Below are 24,952 nucleotides of genomic sequence, written 5' to 3' on the forward strand. Positions count from 1 at the left end.
AGCGGGAGGGTATATAGTAATCGCTAATTCCGTCCGTCTGTACGTCCGTCCGTCCTTCCGTCTGTTATGCTTTGGGGTACCAATCTCTTATCCGCAACTCCTCTCATACCACTGAATGAAATTTGATAAAACTTTCACAGAATCTTTATTACATATTGCCATTGTGCACCTCCTATTTTACTTTTTGATCCAACACATATTTGGGTTTCCCAGCCTCAGCAAAACATGGACTTTGCAATTATAACTATATGGAGGCGGGGGGGGGGGTATCATTTAGTGAGCTCATCGCTCACAGTACCTCTAGTTTTAACACATTTTTTCATTATAGATGAGTATTAGGAAAAGTTATTGCCATGAGTAATAAGTATCATAGATAAAATAACTAAAAGAAACTAGAGGTACTGTGACAATGAGCTCACTAAATGATACCCCCGCTTCCAATATGAATATAATGGGAGTGTCCATGTTCTGGTGTGGGAAACCCAAAATATGTGTCAGAAAATAAAACAATTTTAAAATTATACATTCAGTTTGAAAATTATACAATAATAATTATGATCATTCACTAATTTAAAATATGCCAAATTTAACATAAAATTGACACATTTTAAGTAAAAATTTACATCATATACCCCCACGTTTGATGTTCCTTTCTGAATACTGATATTTTAAAAAACTTTAACCTATCTGTTTAAATTCTGCAAAAGTTTAAGACTTTAAAATAATTTTCTTGCTTTTTAAATTTTCAATGCAAGAAAATCCACAATTTGTGAGTGCAGAAAGGTCAAATACAGTAATTAATTATGCGAAGTAATTTGAAACTTTTGCTGCCCAGTTTTTTTATTGACTTAGGTCATCTGCGGCAGAGACCTTCCAATCACGGAGCGAGCGAATGTCTTGAAATACGGGATAATTGCAGTAAGTTTATGAGTTGAAAAATTTCATAACTGTTGTAGATTTTATGAAAAGATTGAAACGTGTACTTTAAAAATTAGACACCTTGTTTCCATTCTGCACTTAAACCTTATAATCCAAATTTCACGAGATTCGAATAAATCTGACATTTCAGGGAGCTAACTATAGATAATGCAGTCTAATATTATGAATCCGGGTACTGGTATATTTGGTTTGTTAAAATGAATGTAATGATTTCAAATATCTTTTTAATCCTTCACTCACATTCTTTTTTATATTGCATTCTTTTTATGAATTTGCGTATGCGCCCTAAAGCATGGAATTTCTGCACGCTTTCCCTCAGCTTAGATTCAATCAGCTATAATTGGGATGGTAGGCGAACGGCTTCAGTTTTAAATAAACAAGTAGACGGCGACGCGTGACCTTTCCTTACTAAGCACATGTCCTGAGAAAATTGAAGCTGAAAATCTAGAAAATTTGTTTAGGGTCACTGGTATTTTCTACTCACTTGGGACTCAAATGGGTAAGTGAAAGTCTGACAAAGTCTGACAAGGTCAACATCTAGAGGAAAGAAACATGCTAATGACATAATTTTTAACAGACATTTACGATCTTGACCTATATCAAATCTAGAAAATAATGATTAATCACTACTCACACTCCGTGAGTGAAGTATGAGTCCAACTTGTCAAACTGGAGAGAAAGCATAAACAGAACATGGACTTTAAAGTCTGAGCCTGACTTGGCCAGCGGGGAAAATACATACCAGACAAGAATTTTACACAGATTTTATCAACCTTGACCTTTGATTAAGGTACGAAAATTGGTTAAATGTTACTTCACCCCGTCGACCCAAAGACACTCTATATATGGATACTGTTTGGTTGGAATTAGAGCACTGTGATGCCAACAAGGAGATAATATGCTACAGGAAAAGGAAATTTGACAGACGAAAGGAAGGACAAATTAAATTGATAAATAAGAGCACCTACACACAATCCCATGGCATGTATACATGTATGTGCACCTCGTTTCATTTTAAATCTACCGTGCTTAATTTATTCCATCCTGATCTTAGCTTAGCCTTACTCAAAGTCAACGTTTTATCATCGGAGTCTCCATGTAGAAATTTTATTTTTCTCTTGGGTCATTAGATAAATAACGCTCAAATTTCTCTTTGAAAAAGGCATGATCTTTCAGAGGGTGCTTCATATTGTCCCAGTCTGCCTTGAAGGCATCTGCAAATCTTTTAACTAAACGTTTGCCAATGTTTCTAACTTGAGTCTTGTTTGCCTGTGGATAAGCAAAACTGTAGGTAAATTCCGTATTGATATTGCTATATTCATTAGGTCGTATCAGTTGTAGTAAGATTTCTATTTCGCAATGCTGAACAACTGGTAAGAAAACTTCCTCTACAGAAGCGGCTGCTTTGAATAAAGCTATTGTCAAGACCTCATGACTAAGTTTTTCAACACCATTTTCAACTCGGACGAATCCAGACATTTTTGCCACATTTTGAAAAGCATCTTTGGTTAAAAATGCGTCAACTGTACCTGCCCAGGAAGTTAACTCATCCCCATGTTTGTGCTTTATAACACACATCAAGTAAACAAGACTGGGATAGTCAACTGAACCGTCTCGCATTTTCTGAAAACGTTGTGTTAATGACTGTATAGGGTTTTTGGTGAAAGCTGCATCAGAAAATAAATCATGATGATGGCAGTACATCAAACTGAGAAACGGGTTTCCTATATGCCCCTGATTTTCTCTGAGTTTATCAATCACAAGTGTGAGGTCAACATCCTTAAACCAGCAATTGGAATCTGTTTTACAGTGACCCTCTTTTTGTTGTTCTTTCAAAATTAGCAGCATTTCTGATTTTGTTAGCTTGTCTAAATCAACAGTCAGGTTTTTATTTTGAAGGAGTTTTAGATTATGATTTCTCTTGACTTCATCAAATACATGTTGGTGTATTCCAAAAGCAACTTTAAAACCCCTTGATTTTTCCCGCATACTCTCAAGTAAATTTTCAATACTTGATATTCCACTTAAGGAAAAGGTATTACAACCATAACTTCCAAAAAGATTGTCACAAATCACCATTGTTTCACTTTGCATATTTTCTTCTAGAGGAAGAAATTTTTCCTCCATCCATCTTACTTTCCATCCTTTCTCTTCATATTTGTTCTGGATTGCTTTTAAAGCATGAGTTTTACCACATCCTATGGCTCCTTTACAAATTACGATATTTCCCGCTTCAAGAGAGTCAAGAGCTAACTTTAACCCTCCAGTTATCACAATGCCTTTCTCAACAGTGCAGTCTGGATTCAGCTTAATACCTAGGTACAATATAAAATGCTACAAATAAACCACAGCATTTCCTCATCACCATAAGCAAGTTTAAATGTCAAAGCGTCAAAATTTTGTGATGCAATATTTTGCATAGGCGCTCCCCATGTAATTCTGTAAATGACGTATGATAAGTATATATAGGTCTACCCCTCTATACTATAAAATATCCAAGGCCTGAACTGGGCGCCATTGTGGATTTCGCCTGGGACCTCTGACTGACTTACTTTAAGGGTTTCTGGGGTATACTGGGCTGGTTATCAGCATCGGGTACTGTAATTTATTGAAATAAAATATTTGCAAACTTTTATCCAGCACCATTCCGTTGCTTTCTCTTGTTTTCAAACATTTCTCTATTACACCGTCACACTTAGCTGATCTCGGCCGGAAGAAGTCGATTTCGTCGATTTTCAACAACTCGTACGAAAATAACTTTCGGAAGTTTGACAATATTTAGTGGGGAAAGTACATATTGGTTTCAGGATGGTGTATGTTGTGTATTATGTGTTTTTTGGTTTGTCTGAATACCCTCATTAAATAAAAATGAAAACTCGCTGAAATTAGCACGTTTTAAAAATGTCATATGTGCTAATTTCAGCGAGTTTTCATTTTTATTTAATGAGGGTATTCAGACAAACCAAAAAACACATAATACACAACATACACCATCCTGAAACCAAGCGCCTATGTACTTTCCCCACTAAATATTGTCAAACTTCCGAAAGTTATTTTCGTACGAGTTGTTGAAAATCGACGAAATCGACTTCTTCCGGCCGAGATCAGCTAAGTGTGACGGTGTAATAGAGAAATGTTTGAAAACAAGAGAAAGCAACGGAATGGTGCTGGATAAAAGTTTGCAAATATTTTATTTCAATAAATTACAGTACCCGATGCTGATAACCAGCCCAGTATACCCCAGAAACCCTTAAAGTAAGTCAGTCAGAGGTCCCAGGCGAAATCCACAATGGCGCCCAGTTGCAGGCCTTGGATATTTTATAGTATAGAGGGGTAGACCTATATATACTTATCATACGTCATTTACAGAATTACATGGGGAGCGCCTATGATATTTTGAGCTAAAATAAATTGTCTTCATTTTGTACTCACTCTGTATTTTTTCTTTTAAATCTGTAAAACCTTCCATCTCATCTTGTGCTTTATTTTGTAATTCTGGATCATTCTGAACAGCTAAAGTTCCGTATTTATTCTTCATTCTATTAAAGACATCGTCTAAATTCTGAAAGTCATAATTATTATCACAGTATTTATTCCACATAGATCGGATCCTCTCAATGTCAGCTCCAACTGTCTCTTCATCTTCTGGAGGTTCATAGTCCCACCCTCTCGTTGGTGGTTTGATATTTACACAGAAGTTTCTAAGCAAAGCAAATACCAAGGACATGTCCAGCCTATTGCAATCATCAGACTTCTCAACACTGTAAAGATCCTGTAGAACCGGTTCTGTGAAATGTTCTCCAAGGGATTTAGAGTGAATGATTGATTTTTCCTTTAAATCCTTAGCCTTTATCTCTCTGCTTAAGATGTGAACCAAGTACCTCTGCAGAATGTTTAGCTTTCTTATTTTCAATTTCATTTCCTCTGTAAAATATTGAATCAATGATTTTTAAGAAGCATTTCAATTTTGTTTAAAATTATTTTGATTTTAACACCGAAACACAATTTAAGATACATTGTACTTAAGTATGCATGCACATGTAAATGTTATCAACTGTACAAGATACAAGTATATGAAAGGAAATAATCTTTTAAATTTTTAATTACTTGGATATAACACAATGACAAATTTATATCAAAGGTCTAACTTTCCAAAACACATTTATATGTACATACTAGTATTCCATTACCTCTATTACTAATTAATGTAGCTTGATTGCTCTCATAGTGTGACTTAACAAGAGGCCCAAGGGCCTTGAATCGCTCTTCTGATAAATTATACAATCTATCCTAAGACCCAAGATGCATCAACTGACAAAGTTTGATGATTCTTAGCCAGTTAGGGCTGAAGATATTTAAATGTAACTATAAAATACTATAAGTAGGTCATGGTGACCTACTTTTTGATTAAAATTTTCTGAGGACACAAGATGCATTAATTGACAAAGATTGATGATTCTAAGCCAATAAGTACTTGAGATATTCAAATGTGGGTCACAGTGACCTACTTATTGGTCAACATTCTCCAAAAAACCCAAGGTGCATAAACTGACAAAGTTTGATAATTCTAAGCCAATATTAGTACCCTAGAATACTTAAATATAGCCATAAATGTCACAAGTACGTCACCTTGACCTATATTTTGATCATCATTCTCCAAGAACCCAAGATGCATCAAATAACAAAGTTTGATGATTTTTAACCATTAAGAACTCAAATACCTAAATATAGCCATAAAATGACAAAAGTAGGTCACTATGACTTACTTTTTGACCTACTTTTTAGTTGACATTCTCTGAAAACCCAAGATGCATCTACTGACAAAGTTTGATGATTCTAAGTCAATCAGTACCTGAGATATTCAAAAGTGGGTCACCGTGACCTACTTTTTGATCAACATGCTCCGAAAACCTAAGATGCATCAAATGACAAAGTTTGATGATTCTAAGCCAATAAGTACCTGAGATACTAAAATATAGCCATAAAATGTCAAAAGTAGGTCACCATGACCTACTTTTTGGTCGTTAATCTCTGAAAACCCAAGATGCATCAACTGACAAATTTTAATGATTCTAAGCCAATTAGTACCAGAGATACTTAAATCTAGCCATAAAATGTCGAAAGTTGATTACAGTGACCTACTTTCTGGTCGACATTTTCTGAAGACCAATGATGCATCAACTGACAAAATTTGATGATCATAGGTCTAATAGTATTCAAAATATGCCTTTTAAACAATTTGAAAACAAATGCCTGCAAAGTTCAAAAAGTAGGTCACAGTGACCTACTTTTTGATAAATATGTTTTAAGGCCTCTAGATGCATCAGCTTACAAGATTTGGTGATTCTAAACTTCTCAGTGTCTGAAATAATGGGATTAAATGTTTTAGAATAGATTAGCCATAAAATTCAAAAAGTAGGTCACAATGACCTACTTTTAAGTTGTTGTTTGTGGACCCAAGATGCACCAACTGACAAAGTTTTATGATCATAGGCCTTAAAGTGTCCAAAATATGCCTCCATATCAATATGAAAACAAAAGCCCGTAAAATTTAAAAAGTAGGTCACTGTGACCTACTTTTGTGTTAACATGATGTGAAGTCCTTAGATGCATCAACTTACAAGATTTGATGATCCTAGTCTTTGTAGTAAGCAAAATATCAACGTTTTTATTAAAAGTAAATTTTGGTCAACTTTGAAGTGACCTTGAGACCACGCCCTTTGCCCCAGGGTCATGCCTTGAAAAATTTTTAATCTTCAACATATCCTGAACCTTGTATGTAAGTTTGGTGAAAATCTGCCCGATGGTCCTTGAGAAGAAGATTTTTTAGCAACCAGTACTTTTGGTTTTATTTTCCTCATTATCTCCCCTTGTTTTAAGATCCCACCCCTAGTTTTAGTATAAATGGTAGCCCTTGGGCCAAGGATACCCTGTGACAAATTTGACAATAATTGGCCAAGGGTTCTTGAGTTATGGCCAATATTCTAAAAAGTTAACGCACACCGCACGACGCACACCGCACAAATGGCCATAGCATTAGCTCTTTGAGCCTTTGGCTCAGAAGAGCTTAAAATAAACGTTTATGCCTTATATCTAGTCTGTAAACTACTGATGGACACAATGACTTTGGAATGGTCATTATTCCAGTGGAACTTAGAGTACCTGCCCCAGGTAAAAAAAATGGCTTCATAGGAATAATTTTTGAAACTCTATTCTCTTTCAAACATGGGAGGAAAAGCTGATATTTGTTTGAGACACAATGTCAGTGCAAAAAAGTCAAATAAAACATATAGTAGTGCCTAAAAGCATATAAACCCCAATTTTTTCTTTTGATTTTAAATTGTGTGATACTTTTTTAAAATTGAAGAAATAAAGTCCTTTACTGAGGCTTCTAAATTGTAGTCTAATAATGTAAGGTTATTGTGAAATGATTTTTAAGTTAAGTACAATGGAAAAAACGTCATTAATTAAAATAGACAAAAAAGTCGGAAGTCAATAAATCTAATATTTAACGTAGAACCTACGTCGTATGACATCACGTGTTTAGTCTGTGTTAGAACCATTATGATGTCATAATCATTTTAATGTTACTTTTTCCTGTACTTCACAGCTTCAATAGAAATTAGTAAAGCAAATTTCAAATTCATGGAATTCATTTTAAAAATCATGCTAAAATACTCTTAATACCTTTAATCAATTTATATATTTTTAATTATAAAGCTATATGACTTAACACATTTCTAAAATTAGAGAAACCTGTAGGCACCTATCATTTACTACATTCTTGATCTATTTTAAGTGAACAAATCTTATGTAATGAAATTACACTGTCGTAACTTGTGAATGATATGCTACTATTTTGAGGGAATGCAAAAATCCTGAAAATTAAATCTTAAGTTGCCAACTAAAGAGTATCACTAACATCTTGGTAAATGTGTATTGAGTCAAAGATGAGTTGGATATTGTGTATAATTGTTTGATGTCTTTCATGAAATGCATGCCTTTTCATAGTTATTTGTTCATTATGTATTTATTATTTTCAATTAATATGGTTGGTGTTTGTTTACAAATTTTCTATCAAATATGATCTGTTTAAAAAGAAAAAGACAATTTTTAATAAAAAATAACTATGTAAATCTTAAAGTAACCCCAAAAAGTCATTTATTAATTAAATCCTGTTTAAGTGCAAAAAGGTCAAAAAATGTAACATCGGTAAATAATCTACTTCTCGTTAGTTTGAGGGGAAAGGTAAATACTTTATTCACTTTTTGTAATCATTTGGGTATGTTCTTCATCATATGAAAGATTGAAAACATTCTGACAAAGACTTCTGAAAAATATTGACAAATTTAGGGTGGAAAATTGACTAAAAATAATAGAGTTCATTTGCCTATTTTTTCTTAAATGTGGACTTATCTTTTATGTCAAGGAATAAAACAAAATTTATTATTGAGAAATACTGTTTACTACTGTTACGTTGATAAAGTCGACGACCGACGATGTTTAATAAAGTATTTTTGAGATTTTTCATATTCTATTTATGACAAGTACCCCTTAAAATGACTGAAAATAAATTGTCGCAGTATGTAATTACCATTTCATGTTTCACAAGCTGCACTACATGTAATAACAAGGAAACATGTGATGTGCTTTTGACTGATTGATAAGCAATTGCTAATTTATCATTTTGAAAAGTTTGAAAATCTTGTGACAAAGACTTTTCCGAAATAGGTTCTACATTAAAAGCAAACCCTGTTTAAGATTTTTAAAAAGGTTTTAAGCATTGCTGCCTTTGAAAACTTCTTAAGCAAAAGCTTTGAGTACATGTAAAGGGCCATGTTTGTGGTAAAGCATGGATAAATGTAATAACTGTAAATTGTGCTAAATTATGACCAATGATTTATCATTAGAATTAAAAACAAGAGGCCCAAGGGCCTTGAATCGCTCTTCTGATAAATTGTACAACCTATCACTTCTATTTGAAGCCTCTAACCCTAAGTATTCTAAGAGCCAAGTTGCATCAACTGACAAATTTTTCCTGTTCATTTGTTAAATTATTTTTTTCTATTCCTTTGTTTTACTCTCTCTCTCTCTCTCTCTCTCTCTCTCTCTCTCTCTCTCTCTCTTTCTCTGAATTAATTCTAAATATGTACCAATTGATAATCTACTCTTCATACATTTTTTTCAATGTTTACATGTACTTGCTGTTCAATCCATTTCTGTGAATAAAATGTATATTAAACTATCAAAGTTTGATGATTCTTAGCCAATTATAACTGAAGATATTTTAATAAAGCTATAAAAAAAAAAAACATAAGTAGGCCACAATGACCTACTTAAAGATTGAAGTTTTCTGAGGACTCAAGATGCATTAATAGAAAAAGATTGAAGATTCTTAGCCAATAAGTATGTGAGATATTCAAAAGTAAGTCACCTTGACCTACATTCTTGGAAAAACCAAAATGTATCAACTGACAAAGTTTGATTATTCCAAACCAATAAGTACTGGAGATACTTAATTATAGCCATAAAATGTTAAAAGTAGGTCACTGTGACCTAATTTTTAGTAGGCGATTTTCGAAAGCCCAAAATACATCAACTGACAAAGTTTGATGATTCTCAGCTAATAAGTACCTGAGATATTCAAAAGTAGGTGACCATGACCTACTTTTTGGTTGACATTCTCTGAAAACCCAAGATGCATCAACTGACAAAGTTTGATGATTCTAAGCCAATAAGTACCAGAGATCCTTAAATAAAGCCATAAAATGTCAAAAGTAGGTCACCATGACCTACTTTTTGGTCATCACTCTCCGAAAACCCAAGATGCATCAACCCACAAAGTTTGATGATTCTAAGCTTATTAATACCTAAGATACTTAAATAAAGCTATAAAATGTCAAAAGTAGGTCACCGTGACCTACTTTTTGGTCGACACTCTCTGAAAACCCAAGATGCATCAACTCACAAAGTTTGATGATTCTAAGCTTATTAATACCTAAGATACTTAAATAAAGCTATAAAATGTCAAAAGTAGGTCACCGTGACCTACTTTTTGGTCGTCACTCTCTGAAAACCCAAGATGCATCAACTCACAAAGTTTGATGATTCTTAGCCAATAAATACCGTAGATACTTAAATAAAGCCATAAAATGTCAAAAGTAGGTCACCGTGACCTACATTTTAGTCAACATTTTTCTAAGTCCCAAGATGCATCTGCTGACCAAGTTTGATGATCGTGGGTCTGAAGGTAATCAAAATATGCTTTTTAAACAATATGAAAACATATGCCTGCAAAATTCAAAAAGTAGGTCACAGTGACCTTCTTTTTCATAAATATGTTTTAAGGTCCCAAAATGCAGCAATTTACAAGATTTGATGATTCTAACCCTCTCAGTGTCTGCAATAATTGGATTAAATGTTTTAAAAAGGATAAGTCATCAAGTTCAAAAAGTAGGTCAAGGTGACCTACTTTTAAGTTGACGTTGTTCAAGGACCCAAGATGCATCAACTAACAAAGTTTGATGATCATAAGCCTTAAAGTGTCCAAAATATGCCTTCAAATCAATTTGAAAACAAATGTCCGCAAAATTAAAACATAGGTAATCAGAGATTACAGAGCTCACCTCAACGAATGTTGTCTTTAAGTAAGGCAAATTAAGTCACACAATTAACCAACAAAAAGTGTACATCCAAAAATGCAAAATTAAAGCAAATTTTTATTTTGATACTTTGGAATAGACCTATAAACTTCAAACTTGTTCTTTATCATGAAAATGTAATTAAAATCCAGCACATCATGAAAATGTAATTAAAATCCAGCATCTGAAGCAAGATTGAGAGTTTTCATCCCTTGATGTATCATTTGTGCAACTTTGGTTTATAAAAGCCTTATAGTTTCTTTGTGATAGACCTACACCCATAACTTTTACGAGGTCTATTATCTGGAAAATGTATGTCAAATTCAGCATCTGAAGCAAGTCCATTAGTGTGCACCCTAAGATGTATCATCCATGCAAGTTTGTTCAACATAGAGCTCAAAGTTACTTGGAAATGAAACCTGTATAAAAAACTAACCTTTTCACTAATCCTGAAAATGTAGGTCAGATTCAGCTTCTGAAGCCAGCCTAGTAGAATGCACCCTTAGATGTACCATCCATGTAAGTTTGGTCATTATAGAGCTCAAAGTTACTTGGAAATGAATCCTGCACCATAAACTTTAACCTGTTTACTCATCCAGAAAATGTAGGTCAGATTCAGCATCCGAAGCAAGTCTGGTAGTATGCATCATAAGATGTACCATCCATGCAAGTTTAGTCATTATAGGGTTCATAGTACCTTGGAAATGAAACCTGCACCTAAAACTTTAACCTGTTCACTCCACCGGAAAATGTAGGTCAGATTCAGCATCCGAAGCAAGTCTAGTAGAATGCACCCTAAGATGTAGCATCCATGCAAGTTTGGTCATTATAGGGCTCGTAGTATCTTCGAAATGAAACCTGCACCAAAAACTTTAACCTATTCACTCAACCGGAAAATGTAGGTCAGATTCAGCATCCGAAGCAAGTCTGGTAGACTAAGTATACATCCTACGATGTACCATCCATGCAAGTTTGGTCAACATAGGGCTTATAGTTACTCGGAAATGAGACCTACACCAAAAACTGCACCAAAAATGTTAACCTGCTCCATAAACATTAACCTGGTCATTCCTTTGCTGAAATTGCAGCATCTGAAACTTTGACTGGTACAATGAAACAGACTAGAAACATCTTCCATGCACGTCTAATCAATATAGGACATAGAAATACTTAAAAAGAAAAATGCTCCAAAAAACTTAACCTTAACCCGGGAGGCCGACGCCGACACCGACGCCGAGGGTATCACATAAGCTCCCCCAACTTCGTTGAGGTGAGCTAAAAAGTAGGTCACCATGACCTACTTTTGTGTTAACATGATGTGAAGTCTTAAGATGCATCAGCTTACAAGATTTGATAATCCTAGTCTTTATAGTAAGCAAAATATAAACGTTTTTATCAATTGTAAATTTAGGTCAACTTTGAAGTGACCTTGAGACCACGCCCTTTGCCCCAGGGTCATGCCTTGAACAATTTTTAATCTTCAACATATCCTGATCCTTGTATGTAAGTTTGGTGAAAATCTGCCTGGTGGTTCTGGAGAAGAAGATTTTTTAGAAACCAGTACTTTTGGTTTTGTTTTCCTGATTATCTCCCTTTGTTTAAGGGTCCCAACCCTTATTTTAGTATAAATGGTAGCCCTTGGGCCAAGGATACCCTGTGACAAATTTGACACTGATTGGCCAAGGCGTTCTTGAGTTATGGCCCATTTTCTAAAAAGTTAATGCACACTGCACACCGCACGACGCACACCGCACAAATGGCCATAGCATTAGCTCTTTGAGCCTTTGGCTCAGAAGAGCTAACAATTCTAAGACTTTTTCTTTCTCATACTTACACTTATCCTTGCTAATATTAAATATTTTAAAACCACTGAATACGTTCTCCTTAATTTCTAAAGAAACCCATTGTCGTTTATCAATCAGTAAATACTGCTAAGCAAAGCACCTGTCCAGTTATTTTGAGTTCCTTTAATGACGTACATATCGATAATATCGTATGAAGTCTACCTCATCATAATTTTGATGATTATTTGTACAAATATAAACATAAAATGTTTGTCTCTCTATGTTGGGTACATGTATTACGTGCAGCTATTGCAGAAAAATAACTAAACCCATTTATGCTTGACTAACAACCGAAGAAGTTTGTTGTTTAAATAAATTGACCCTATTCTTTATTATTTCAATAGTAGATGTTTAATTAAGGAATGTTTATAAGTTTTGTGTGAGTTATTGGTGTGTGAATCACACAGACTTGTCACGTAGACATACTTCATGAAGCGTGCTAGCACTTCATGAAAAATATGCCTACGAGCAAGTCTGTGTGATTCAAACACCAATAATTCACACTAAACTCAAAAACATTCCTTATATTTATATTTTACATGTTTGGAAGCACAAAAATATACTCAATATTTGAATTTCCCGCTACCCTATATCGTTATACTTTTACTAACGTCTCTGTTGCATTATTGCGATGTCAAGTTAGCGCAGTTTTCTCCGTGTATTTTTCTACGCGTGAGTATACATGAAAATGGTATTCAAATCAATTTTTCAGTTGGCTTAATAGAAAAACAGTGAATGTAAAAATTTTAGTAGTTGAAAGACAAATGGGTATTGAACACTGGAACACTGGAGCGTAGGTTTAGCTCCCCCCCCCCCCCCACTTTCAAAAGGCACGTCACAGTTTGGGTCAAAAAATGGTAAGTGCTAGAGTTTGTAAAAAAAAATGATAGTGAAAGAAGTTCGATCCCCCCCCCCCCAAAATAGGATTTAGATTTTCTTTTCGTGTTTGGACAATGGACAAAAATCCCCCCTTTTTTTTGCTTGTCAAACTTTTTGTTTTGGTACGCCAATGTTGCGCATGACCGTAGGATCAAATGAAATTAAACCTCTCCCCAACCCTATCTTCTAAAATAATCCAACTAAAATTGCTTTGTAGGATGAAATATATAGAGATAATGAACGGTATACAAGATAAAAAGTCCATAAAACAAAACAAAGTAGGAGCAGAGCAAACACGGCCCTCCAAAACTTCATGGTTGGGATCAGGTGCCATGGAGGAGTTAGCATCCCCTGCCAACCGGTCGTGATGAACATCCACCGTTTGCTCCTTGTCACGATCAGGATAATGGATACTACGTTTTAGAAAATTAACTTTTTCTCTGAGTCCTACTCCCTCGATCTCCCCCATTCTATAGATACTAGGATATCATATTGTCTTTTTCTATTCAGAAATATAATAATTTTTCAAAAGTGCTAACTTCTGCGATTTTTGATTACTTAGTTAGTGATGATTTGTCTAAAATTGGAAAATATTATCCCATACTCCCTTACACACTGAAAGAAGCCCCCCCCCCCCCCCCCATTGAACTAGGATTTTCATTACTTTGAAAAATATTTCCTTCCTCATTTAATGGTGGAGTTTTTCAGATAACTTGATATTTTTTTTATCTCTTCCCCCTCCCTCACCTTTACTTTCAAGTACCGGTATATGGTGAGTTTTTCTAAGTGATTATTATAAAGTATAACGTTACAGATCAGTGGTACAAGAAATATTCTGTAGAAATATATATCCCTTAAAGCATCTTTTTGTGTACATTTTATGTATAATCCATAATAAGCAAATAATTTCAGAGTTGATTACGAAAAGGATTTAAAAAGTAAAGCTGTAAGCAGTGAAATGATGCAGAGAAAATAAAGCAGAAAAGCACTTAACCTTTGTTTCAACAGACATTTTATTTTATCAGCAATTAAAGTTAGTTAAGGAGGAATGCCAGACCAACTTTTTATTTTATAGATCTCTGAGTCAACCTTTTTAAACAATGGTTCCAGCATTGAAAGGCCGACATTATAGCTCTTAATTGTTTTACATGAATTTTTTTGTATTTTTTCAAAGAAAATAAAAATTATTTACATCCAAATTAGATGCTTTCTTGTAAAAGTTTTGCTGTAAATGAATGTATCACATAAAATATGTAAAGAAAAGCCTTATAGATATTAAAATTTTTTAAATAAAAAAATATTTACTGTATACAGGGAAATTTTCGCCCCTTTCACCCTACTAACAGGTGGGCGAATTTAAAACGGGGCGAATTAAAAGAACACAGTATAATTTGTTAAACAAAACAGTGCATGGGCGAATTTAAAACGGAGCAGAATTGTTTGCAAGACTGAAAGGGCGAAAATAAGACGGGGCGAAAATAACCCTGTATACAGTGTACAGTATGAAAATAAAACACATAATTTGTGAATATTTTTTAAACTTGTGGTTAAAATCTTCTTAAAACCAGTCACAACTGGGAAGAACATGTTCATTAATCATATTTTTAAAAGAAATTGAAACAAAATAGCCAAATTTTAAAGAAATTGATTTTTTTTTTAAATTTTGGCCAATCGCGATCAAAATTAAACCGATCCCAACCATAATTGTACAATTATTGGAAATAAATAACATTTCCCTAAGAACACTAGTCTGATTGGGTGTAATAAGGGTTAAAACATTATTGAACTTGACAATAAAATAGATTTCTTCATTGTAAATACATGAAGAGGCAATAAATTAGCACTTTATTCATTTTGTGTCAATTTTGATGGGGATCAGTTTAATTTTGATCGGGTTAGGAGCAAATATAAAAAAAAAATTAATTTCTCTAAAATTTCTCAATTTCGTTTCAATTTCTTTTTAAAATGATTGACAAACATGCTGTCTCAGTTGTGACTAGTTTTATGGTGTCTTTAACCATAGGTTTAAAAAATATTTACAAATAAAGTGGTTTATTTTCATAAAAAATTTTTTATAAAAAAAAAATAAAAAGTCTAACCTGCCTTTCTTAACATATTTTATTAGATATTCATATGATGCATTCATTTACAGCAAACTTTTAACTCGAAAACAACTTTTTTAGATGTAAATAATTTTTTCATTTTCTTTAAAAAAATACAAAAAAAATTCATATAAAATAATTAAGAGCTAATATCGGCCTTTCAGTGCTGAAACAATTGTTTAAAAAGGATGACTCAAAGATCTATAAAATAAAAAGTTGGTGTGGCATTCCACCGTAAATAAAACTTTAAGGTATTTCTCAATACTGTAATTAAAAGTAAGCAATTTTAATTTTTAGGTCAGCAAATTTACCCTCATTCAATTCATTTGAATCATCAGCTGTTTTGCCATTTGTATCGTTTCCTTTATCTAAGTTAGAATAAAATACTTTACATACAGTCTGTAATTGAACTACTTCTCTAATCAATTAACATTTATAAAGTGCAAATACACTCCAAATATACATGTATCTAGTTTTTACCTTTCTTCTTTGACTTCTCCTTGTTAATTGAAGCATACATCGGATTATTCCCTAAATAAAGATACACAGTAGGTTTTACAAAGTAATTATTAATAATTTAATAATTAATGTCTTCTTTTGGAATATTTCTTTTATCTATACCATTACCTAAATTGATTGAGGGCTCAAACTTGTCATTGTTATACCTTTAAAACTTTGTTCTTATACAAATCTATGCATAAAACAAGAGGCCCATGGGCACATTGCTCACCTGAGCACTGTGGCTAGGAAAAAGTAGAAATGTTTGAAATTGAAAAGTTTAAATCCAAAAGTAGTCCCATGACCAATCATGGCTTTGCTATTCTTGAGAAAATGATTTTTTTAAAAAATTTCCTATATATGACTATGTAAAACTTTGATTGGCCATTGTGGTTCTGCCCTACCCCCCGGGGGTCATGATTTAAACAAACTTGAATCTACACAACCTGAGGATGCTTCCATATAAATATGATCAATTATGGCTTTGCAATTCTTGAGAAAAAGATTTTAAAAGAATTTTCCTATATATTTCTATGTAAAACTTTGGTCGGCCATTGTGGCTCCGCCCTACCCCCGGGCGTCATGATTTGAACAAACTTTAATCTACACTACCTGAGGATGCTTCCATATAAATATGATCAATTACTGCTTTGTTATTCTTGAGAAGATTTTAAAAGAATTTTCCTATATAATTCTACGTAAACATTTGAGCCGCCATTTTGTCCCCGCCCTACCCCCTGGGGTCATGATTTGAACAAATTTGAATCTACACTACCTGAGGATGCATCCATATAAATATGATCAATTATGGATTTCCAATTCTTGAGAAGATTTTAAAAGAATTTTCCTATGTAAAACTTTGGTCGGCCATTTTGGCCCCTTCGTACCCCCGGGGGTCATGATTTGAACAAATTTGAATCTACACTACCTGAGGGTGCTTTCATATAGATATGATCAATAATGGCTTTGCAATTCTTGAGAAGATTTAAAAAGAATTTTCCTATATATTTCTATGTAAAACTTTGGTCGGCCATTTTGGCCCCGCCCTACCCCCAGGCATCATGATTTGAACAAATTTGAATCTACACTACCTGAGGATGCTTCCATATAAATATGATCTATTATGGCTTTGTTATTCTTGAGAAGATTTTAAAAGAATTTTCCTGTATATTTCTATGTAAAACTTTGGTTGGCCATTGTGGCTCCGCCCTACCCGTTGGCATCATGATTTGAACAAATTTGAATCTACACTACCTGAGGATGCTTCCATATAAATATGATCTATTATGGCTTTGTTATTCTTGAGAAGATTTTAAAAGAATTTTCCTGTATATTTCTATGTAAAACTTTGGTTGGCCATTGTGGCTCCGCCCTACCCGTTGGCATCATGATTTGAACAAACTTGAATCTACACTATCTGAGGATGCTTCCATATAAATATGATCAATTATGGCTTTGTTTTTCTTGAGAAGAAGATATTAAAAGAATTTTCCTACATATTTCTATACAAAACTTTGGTCTGCAATTTTGGCCCCGCCCTATCCCCAGGCGTCATGATTTGAACAAATTTGAATCTACACTACCTGAGGATGCTTCCATATAAATATGATCTATCATGGCTTTGTTATTCTTGAGAAGAAGATTTTAAAAGAATTTTCCTATATATTTCTATGTAAAACTTTGGTCGGCCATTGTGGCCCCGCCCTATCCCTGGGGTCATAATTCGAATAAACTTAAATCTACACACTACCTGAGGATGTTTCCCCATAAGTTTCATCTTTCCTGGCACAGTGGTTCTTGAGAAGAAGATTTTTAAAACATGTCACCAAATTTTCATTAATTCCCAATTATCTCCCCTTTAATGAGGGCATGGCCCTTCATTGGAACAAACTTAAATCTCCTTTACACTATCCTGTTGGTTTTGCTACTGCAATTAACACTGTTGATGCACAGATCCAGAGATGGGAACAACACCAACCCATGCCTGGTAGGTGAGCAAATAGGTTACATCAGTTGTGTACCCACCACCTGAATTTCCTCCAACACAGCATACTACTTTTGGATAATGGACTGTAAAAGTAATCATTACTCAATGCCTGACTTTAAAGCTAAACATCACAGCATTACGATCATGCTTATTATCAGTGGTATAGAGACAAACCCAGGCCCAAGATCAATTAAATATCCTTGTGGTATATGTAAAAAGGCTTGTCGATGGGGACAAAAGGCAATCACATGTGACAACTGTGATCAGTGGTTCCACTCATCATGCATGGGTATGTCATTATCTAGATATGAAACCCTTGCAAACACCTCTATCAGCTGGACTTGCGTATTATTAATGTAAACTTTCAGAGTATTAAAAACAAAGTTGCAGACCTAGAGACATTGATAGATTCAGCTAATCCAGATATTATTCTTGGAACAGAGACTTGGTTAACAGCTGACATGGCCTCATCTGAGTTTATTCCATGTGAGTACCAAGTATACAGACAGGATAGGCCTTCAGATCCGCATGGTGGTGTGTTGATAGCTGTCAGAAAGAATCTTACCAGCTCTGCAGTACACTGTGGGAAAGAAGCTGAGATGATCAGCATCAAGGTTGACCTCCTTAACAGCAAATCAGCAATCATCAGTGCTGCATACAGGCCACCAAACAGGGTTGATGATGATTATACATTCTCTCTAATCAACGATATCATCACTAAAATTCGGAATAAACACAAGAGTTCTTACTTCATACTTGGATGAGACTTCAATCTTCCTGATATAAAGTGGACATCTCGACAAATTACTGGTCGATCGGTCCCAACAAGAGTAACTGACCAGTACTGCAACATGCAGGATGACCTAGCCTTGGATCAGATTGTGGATTTTCCAATAAGAGATGACAAAACACTTGACCTCTTCTTTGTCTCCCACTTTTCCCTGGTAGAGAAGTGCAAACCTCTGCCAGCATTGGGCAAAAGTGACCATGACATTGTTATGATGGACACACTTATTACGCCTACCTTAGCCAAACCAGGTCAGAGGAAAATTTTCCTATGGAAGAGAGCGGACACACAAGCAATCCAGGAAAGCTTGAAGAACCTGGCAACCGAATCAGTGATAAATAATGACATCAATGTTTCATGGACCCAGTTTAAGAACTATGTTACAGACATGATACAGAAGCATGTACCAACCAAACTGAGTAGGAGTAGGCACTCCCAGCCATGGATCAACTCTTCAGTCCAGCGCCTGATCCGAGGTAAACAAAAGGCTTACTATAAGGCCAGATCCACCCAAAACCCAGAGGACTGGACTGGGTATTGGCACTTGAAGGCAATAGCTCAGAGGGAATTTAGAAGGGCTCACGACAGCTATATTGATGAGATCTTCTGCAGCGACCTCCACAGCAATCCAAAAAGATTCTGGTCTTATTTCAAGGGTAAAAGACAGGACTCACAAGGTACTGCACCTCTTAAAAAGGCTGATGGTTTGCTATACAGTGACAAGGAATCCAAGGCAGAGATACTCAACAACCAATTCCACTCTGTGTATACCAATAAAAATACCAGTAGCATGCCAGACAAGGGTCCCAGCCCCTACCCAGACAAGCATCGTATAAAAGTGTCACAAAATGGAGTCTACACCCTCCTGAAAAACATCAAAGTCAACAAAGCTACTGGCCCTGACGAGATACCAGCTAAGCTACTACATGACCACGCTGATCAATTTGCACCAATATTAACATCCATTTTCCAATCTTCTGTAGACACAGGACATCAGGCGGAATATGAGGGGATGTCAGACATCTGCAAGATCTGCATTATACCAGGGACTAGTTCGTCCAATCCTAGAATATGCCTGTGCGGCATGGGATCCCTGGAACTCCAAGCAAGTCCAACAGCTTGAGAAAGTGCAAAGAAGAGCAGCACGTTTTGCCACCAAAAACTACCACGATTACCAACCTGGCAGTGCTACCCAGATGCTTCAAGATCTACACTTGGAACCATTACAAACAAGAAGAATGAAGATAAGACTCATCCTGCTCTACAAAATCGAGCATGCCTTGGTGGCTATTCCTGCAGATATGTACCTGACATCCAGTGATAGAAGGACTAGAGGCAGCTACACGTACCGTCTACCACACACCCGGATTGATGCACATCGATATTCCTTCTTTCGGAGGACAATCCTAGACTGGAACAACTTACCATCTGTAGTTGCCTCAGCACCAACATTAGAGTCCTTCCGGACACAGCTGGACTCATATACGAGGTGCCAGCAGCCCACAAACACCAACTAAGTGTGCCAGTTTTTAACTTTTTATTGTACAGTTAATTCTCGATAAACCGCCACCTTTTGTAATTTAGAAATCATGGAGGTATAACGAATTTGGCGATGAATTGAATTTCCAATCTTTTAGGAAACAAGAAGAAGAGTTACCGTCCTTAGAAATACCATTTAGCATTTCTATTCTTATAATTACACACCGTTCACGGTAGCCTAGTGGTAGAGCGTTCGCTTCGTGATCGGGAGGCCCGGGTTCGATTCTCGTTCCCGGCGCCGCGTCAAACCTAAGACGTAAAAATAGGTAGCGACTGTTCCTTCGCCAAGCGCTCGGCATCAGAAGTGAAAGTCACGGGTCTTTCGGATATGACCTTAAAAACGTAGGTCCCGTGTCACGGTAGGCGCTGGCACGATAAAGAACCCTCACTGCTCAATGGCCCTGAGTGCCGAGTATAGGTCTAAATTTGAAGCCCTTCACCGGCATACGGTGACGTCTCCATATGAGTGAAAAATTCTCAAGAGGGACGTTAAACAATATACAATCAATCAATCTTATAATTACATGTACATGTATGAAACATATTTCTAAATTTAAAAATTCTTCAAGTAATTTTTTATGTACAATTTCGTTAAAACAAACTGTGCAGAAATAAAATAAACACAAGTACATGTGTATACATATAAATCTGTACGTCTGATATTGAAAAATAAACATGCTGGGTCGATCGTCATGATATATTGCTGACGGTACGTAAAATTATTTCTTGAATAAATTCAGTGTTAATGAAACATTCACAATTTATACCGTATAATTATTTGTCAAGCAAACTTTGCATTGTTTCTAGCAGAGATCATCAAAATAATATCGTATTTGGCGTACTTTAACAACAACCGCTTTCGTGGCGAAGCCGTGACTAAATGATTTTTATTAAATAGAAAACAAAATCTTTATAACAGTTCATATTAAAATTCTTGTTTATTTCACTCTTATTTAATTATTTAATTGCATGTACCTTGTCTGACTTTGCATGCTTTACAACAGGGATAGCGTCAACCAATTAGCCGCACTTCACTGACCGCATGCACCTGTGGCGGTATATCGAGATAATTGACACTTAAAAATGAATGTTTGTTGTGAAAACAGGGTGGCGGATGGCGGTATGCGAATTTGGCGTTATAAAGAGGATTTTATATAGCAGGAGAACCGTTCTTGGAAATCATGGCGGTATTGCGAAAATGGCAATGAATCGAATGGCGATAATTCGAGAATTGACTTACATAGTGCCCTGATCGGGTTTTTAGCCTTGTCAGTCGAGTGTGACAGTCCGAGTACAATGCTCTAGCTAGCGTAAACTCATATGGAAGAAGAAGAAGAAGAAGACAAAATGTGATCAGAAAAGCTCACTTGAGTTTTTGGCTCAGGTGAGCTAAAAAGTAAGAGATGACACTTAAACACTATTAAACATTTATAAGCATTAGGGATGTCAAATCGGTCAATTTTTAATACTCGGTTACTCGGACGTTTTTCCGATCGAGTACCCGGGTACTCGGTAAAAGTGTAAATAAATATGAACAAGTAAATTGATGAATGTAAAACATTGTAAACACTTGTAGAAATAAAACCACATGCACATGCTCAGATAGGAGGTTTACACTAAAAATTGTTGCATTTCTGTTGTAACAATGATTAGAACTTCGTGCCCGACGAAATTTATTTAAGTTCAATTTATTTATCAAATAAACACAAGAAATAAAATCGAAAGTGGTTCATGGTGTTTTTGTTTTAAAAAAAATAATCTACTACGTAATTGTAATGTAACTCTTTGTTGCATTTGGCGTCAAGGTATATATCAGTCGTACAGTTTGACTTGAACTTGACCAAGTTCTAACATAGCCGATTTACGATTTTCGTATACTTTTCTATCCTAGATTTTATAGTATCACGGGACGGTATTTTGTAGTTTGGTGCAACGATGGACATCATTTTTGTGAAGCCTTTGCCGTCAACTATTTGTACATGTATTGGCATGTAATCAAACACAACCATATCAACAGTCGCGCGTGTAATATCATCTGTCTCTATTCCCGAGAATTTAAGGCTTCTCGGATAAATGACAAAATTGCCTAATTTATTTAATCATAACAGACCTTAAAAGATGTTCAGTGAAAACAAATAATTAAAGAAAATCAAAAAATAAGGGTAGAAGATAGCCGAAGGTGAGAAAAGCCAGGTAACAGGTGCTTGGTCACGATAATTACTGTATAAACACTGCCACGGGCGATAACGGTCATTTAGAGGAGTAGGAACCCCTAATTACTGTATGTACAAGTGCAATGAGTATTTTACGTTTTAAAACAGATTGTTTAATGCATTAATAAATAAACTTAGAAATATTCAAAAATATACATCCGAGTAACCGAGTACCGATTTTAGTATTTGATACTCGGACGTTCGATCGAGTACCCGGTTAACCGGGTACTCGTTGACATCCCTAATAAGCATACAAAAACATAGGTAATCAGAGATTACAGAGCTCACCTCAACGAATGTTGCCTTTAAGTAAGGCAAAGTCACACAATTACCCAACAAAAAGTGTACATCCAAAACTGCAACATTTATGAAATTTTGATCTGATACTTTGAAATAGACCTATATAAAAACTTCAATCTAGTTCTTCATCACAAAAATGTGATCAAATCCAGCATCTGAAGCAAGTTTAAGAGTTTTCATCCCTTGATGCATCATTTGGGCAAGTTTGGTTTATTTAAGCCTTATAGTTTCTTGGTGATAGACCTGCACCCATAACTTTTTACGTGGTCCATTATCTGGTAAATGTATGTCGAATTCAGCATCCGGAGCAAGTCCATTAGTATGCATCCTAAGATGTATCATCCATGCGAGTTTGCACAATATAGGGCTAATAATTAATTAGAAATGAAACCTGCTTAAAAATTTAATCTCCTCATTCATCCAGAAAAAAATGTAGTTCAGATTCAGCATCTGAAGCCAGCCTGGTAGAATGCAACTCAGGGCTCTCGATTCTCTAAATCTGGGGCCGATATTCGGCCCCATTCCCAATGCAAAAAAGAACCTTTTTTCCCAAAAGAAAGGTGTAAATTTCCCAATTTCCAAAGAAAATATAAATATTAAAAAATAAAAGTCCATGAAACTTAATCACAAAAAGAAACCAAACAAAACACACTTGCAAATGAAAGTGAAACCGTACTACTATTTTATTAGTTCACGCCAAATGCATTTGTAAACTGGTTCTGGGGAACCAAGTTATTGTTTTTTACAAAAATGTGTACTAACTATGAGTGCAGAGTATCTTGTCATGTAGTTTCGACAAAAAACATCATTTTGGTTTAAAAAATAGATATTTCATTTAAACATTAGTAAGCTGCACCTAGAAATATACCCACGCTTCCGCATGTTCAGTGTCGCGCAGTATAGGTAAGCAAAGTTGTCCATGTGATCGAGGAAATTTGGGACTATGTGACTAGCGACTATCACTCAGAAAGACAGATAACCGCAATATCAACATACTTTCATAAATAGCCTACGTACCCATGTTTGTTCTGTTTAACTATTTATTCAAAACCAGTTAAATTGATGACAAAATGTTAGAACAGCAAAATTTGAGGATTTTTTTATTGAATTTTGGTTATCCAACTTTTCCCAATTTTAACGGCCCCGTCTCCAGTCCCAAAAAGTGGTGTGAGAGCCCTGCAACTTTAGATGTATCATCCATGCAAGTTTGGTCATTAAAGAGCTCATAGTTACTTGGAAATGAATCCTGCATCAAAAACTTGAACCTGTTCATTCATCCAGAAAATGTAGGTCAGATTCAGCATCCGAAGCAAGTCTGGTAGTATGCATCCTAAGATGTATCATCCACGCAAGTTTAGCCATTATAGGCTCATTGTAACTTGGAAATGAATCCTGCCCCAAAAACTTTAACCTGTTCACTCATCCAGAAAATGTAGGTCAGATTCAGCATCCGAAGCAAGTCTGGTAGTATGCATCCTAAGATGTACCATCCATGCAAGTTTGGTCAACATAGGGCTTATAGTTACTTGGAAAAACATTAACCTGTTCACTCAACCAGAAAATGTAGGTCAGATTCAGCATCCGAAGCAATTCTGGTAGTGTACATCCATAGATGTATCATCCATGCAAGTTTGGTCAACATAGGGCTTATAGTTACTTGGAAATGAGACCTGCACCAAAAACATTAACCTGTTCACTCAACCGGAAAATGTAGGTCAGATTCAGCATCCGAAGCAAGCCTGGTTATGTGCATCCTTAGATGTACCATCCATGCAAGTTTGGTCAACATAGGGCTTATAGTTCCTTGGACATGAGACCTACACCAAAAACTGCACCAAAAATGTTAACCTGCTCCAAAAACATTAACCTGGTCATTCCTTTGCTGAAATTGCAGCATCTGAAACTTTGACTGGTACAGTGAAACACATTAGAAGCATCTTTCATGCATGTCTAATCAATATAGGACATAGAAGTACTTAAAAAGAAAACTGCTCCAAAAAACTTAACCTGGGACGCTGACGCTGACGCCGAGGGTATTACATAAGCTCCCCCAACTTCGTTGAGGTGAGCTAAAAATCACATGGCTCTGAATGTCATCTTTGCACATTAAAAACTTTTTTATCATAAATTAAAAACATTTTTTTTCCAATCTTCATCTTTACTCTTAAGGGTAGATATTTACCTGGAAGTAAAGGATTTACAAACTCTTCTACTCCATTCTCC

General features: G+C 35.3%; 1 protein-coding gene across 1 annotated transcript; it reads right to left on the bottom strand.

Annotated features, from left to right (window-relative positions):
* Positions 1-613: 613 nt before the first annotated feature.
* On the bottom strand, positions 614-24,952 carry LOC134235715 (uncharacterized). The gene is made up of 4 exons (XM_062717865.1): positions 24,912-24,952; positions 15,886-15,936; positions 4,372-4,863; positions 614-3,254 (listed from the first exon to the last, which is right to left on the bottom strand). Exons 2-4 carry the CDS (start codon positions 15,923-15,925, stop codon positions 2,047-2,049), a joined length of 1,740 nt encoding a protein of 579 aa, XP_062573849.1. The 5' UTR covers positions 15,926-15,936; positions 24,912-24,952; the 3' UTR covers positions 614-2,046.

This window comes from Saccostrea cucullata, unplaced genomic scaffold (genome assembly GCF_032062105.1).
Source record: "Saccostrea cucullata isolate Sc308-1 unplaced genomic scaffold, CSIRO_AGI_Scuc_v1 ctg3574, whole genome shotgun sequence".
NCBI classification, from domain to species: Eukaryota; Metazoa; Mollusca; class Bivalvia; order Ostreida; family Ostreidae; genus Saccostrea; species Saccostrea cuccullata.

Bases quoted from the DNA above. Each gene is read 5' to 3' on its own strand.
- LOC134235715 (XM_062717865.1), bottom strand. From the start codon at position 15,925: ATGTATGCTTCAATTAACAAGGAGAAGTCAAAGAAGAAAG. The intron at 4,864-15,885 runs GTAAAAACTAGA...AATATTTTACAG, and splicing joins GGAGAAGTCAAAGAAGAAAG to AGGAAATGAAATTGAAAATA. The intron at 3,255-4,371 runs GTGAGTACAAAA...TATTGTACCTAG, and splicing joins TTTAAAAGAAAAAATACAGA to GTATTAAGCTGAATCCAGAC.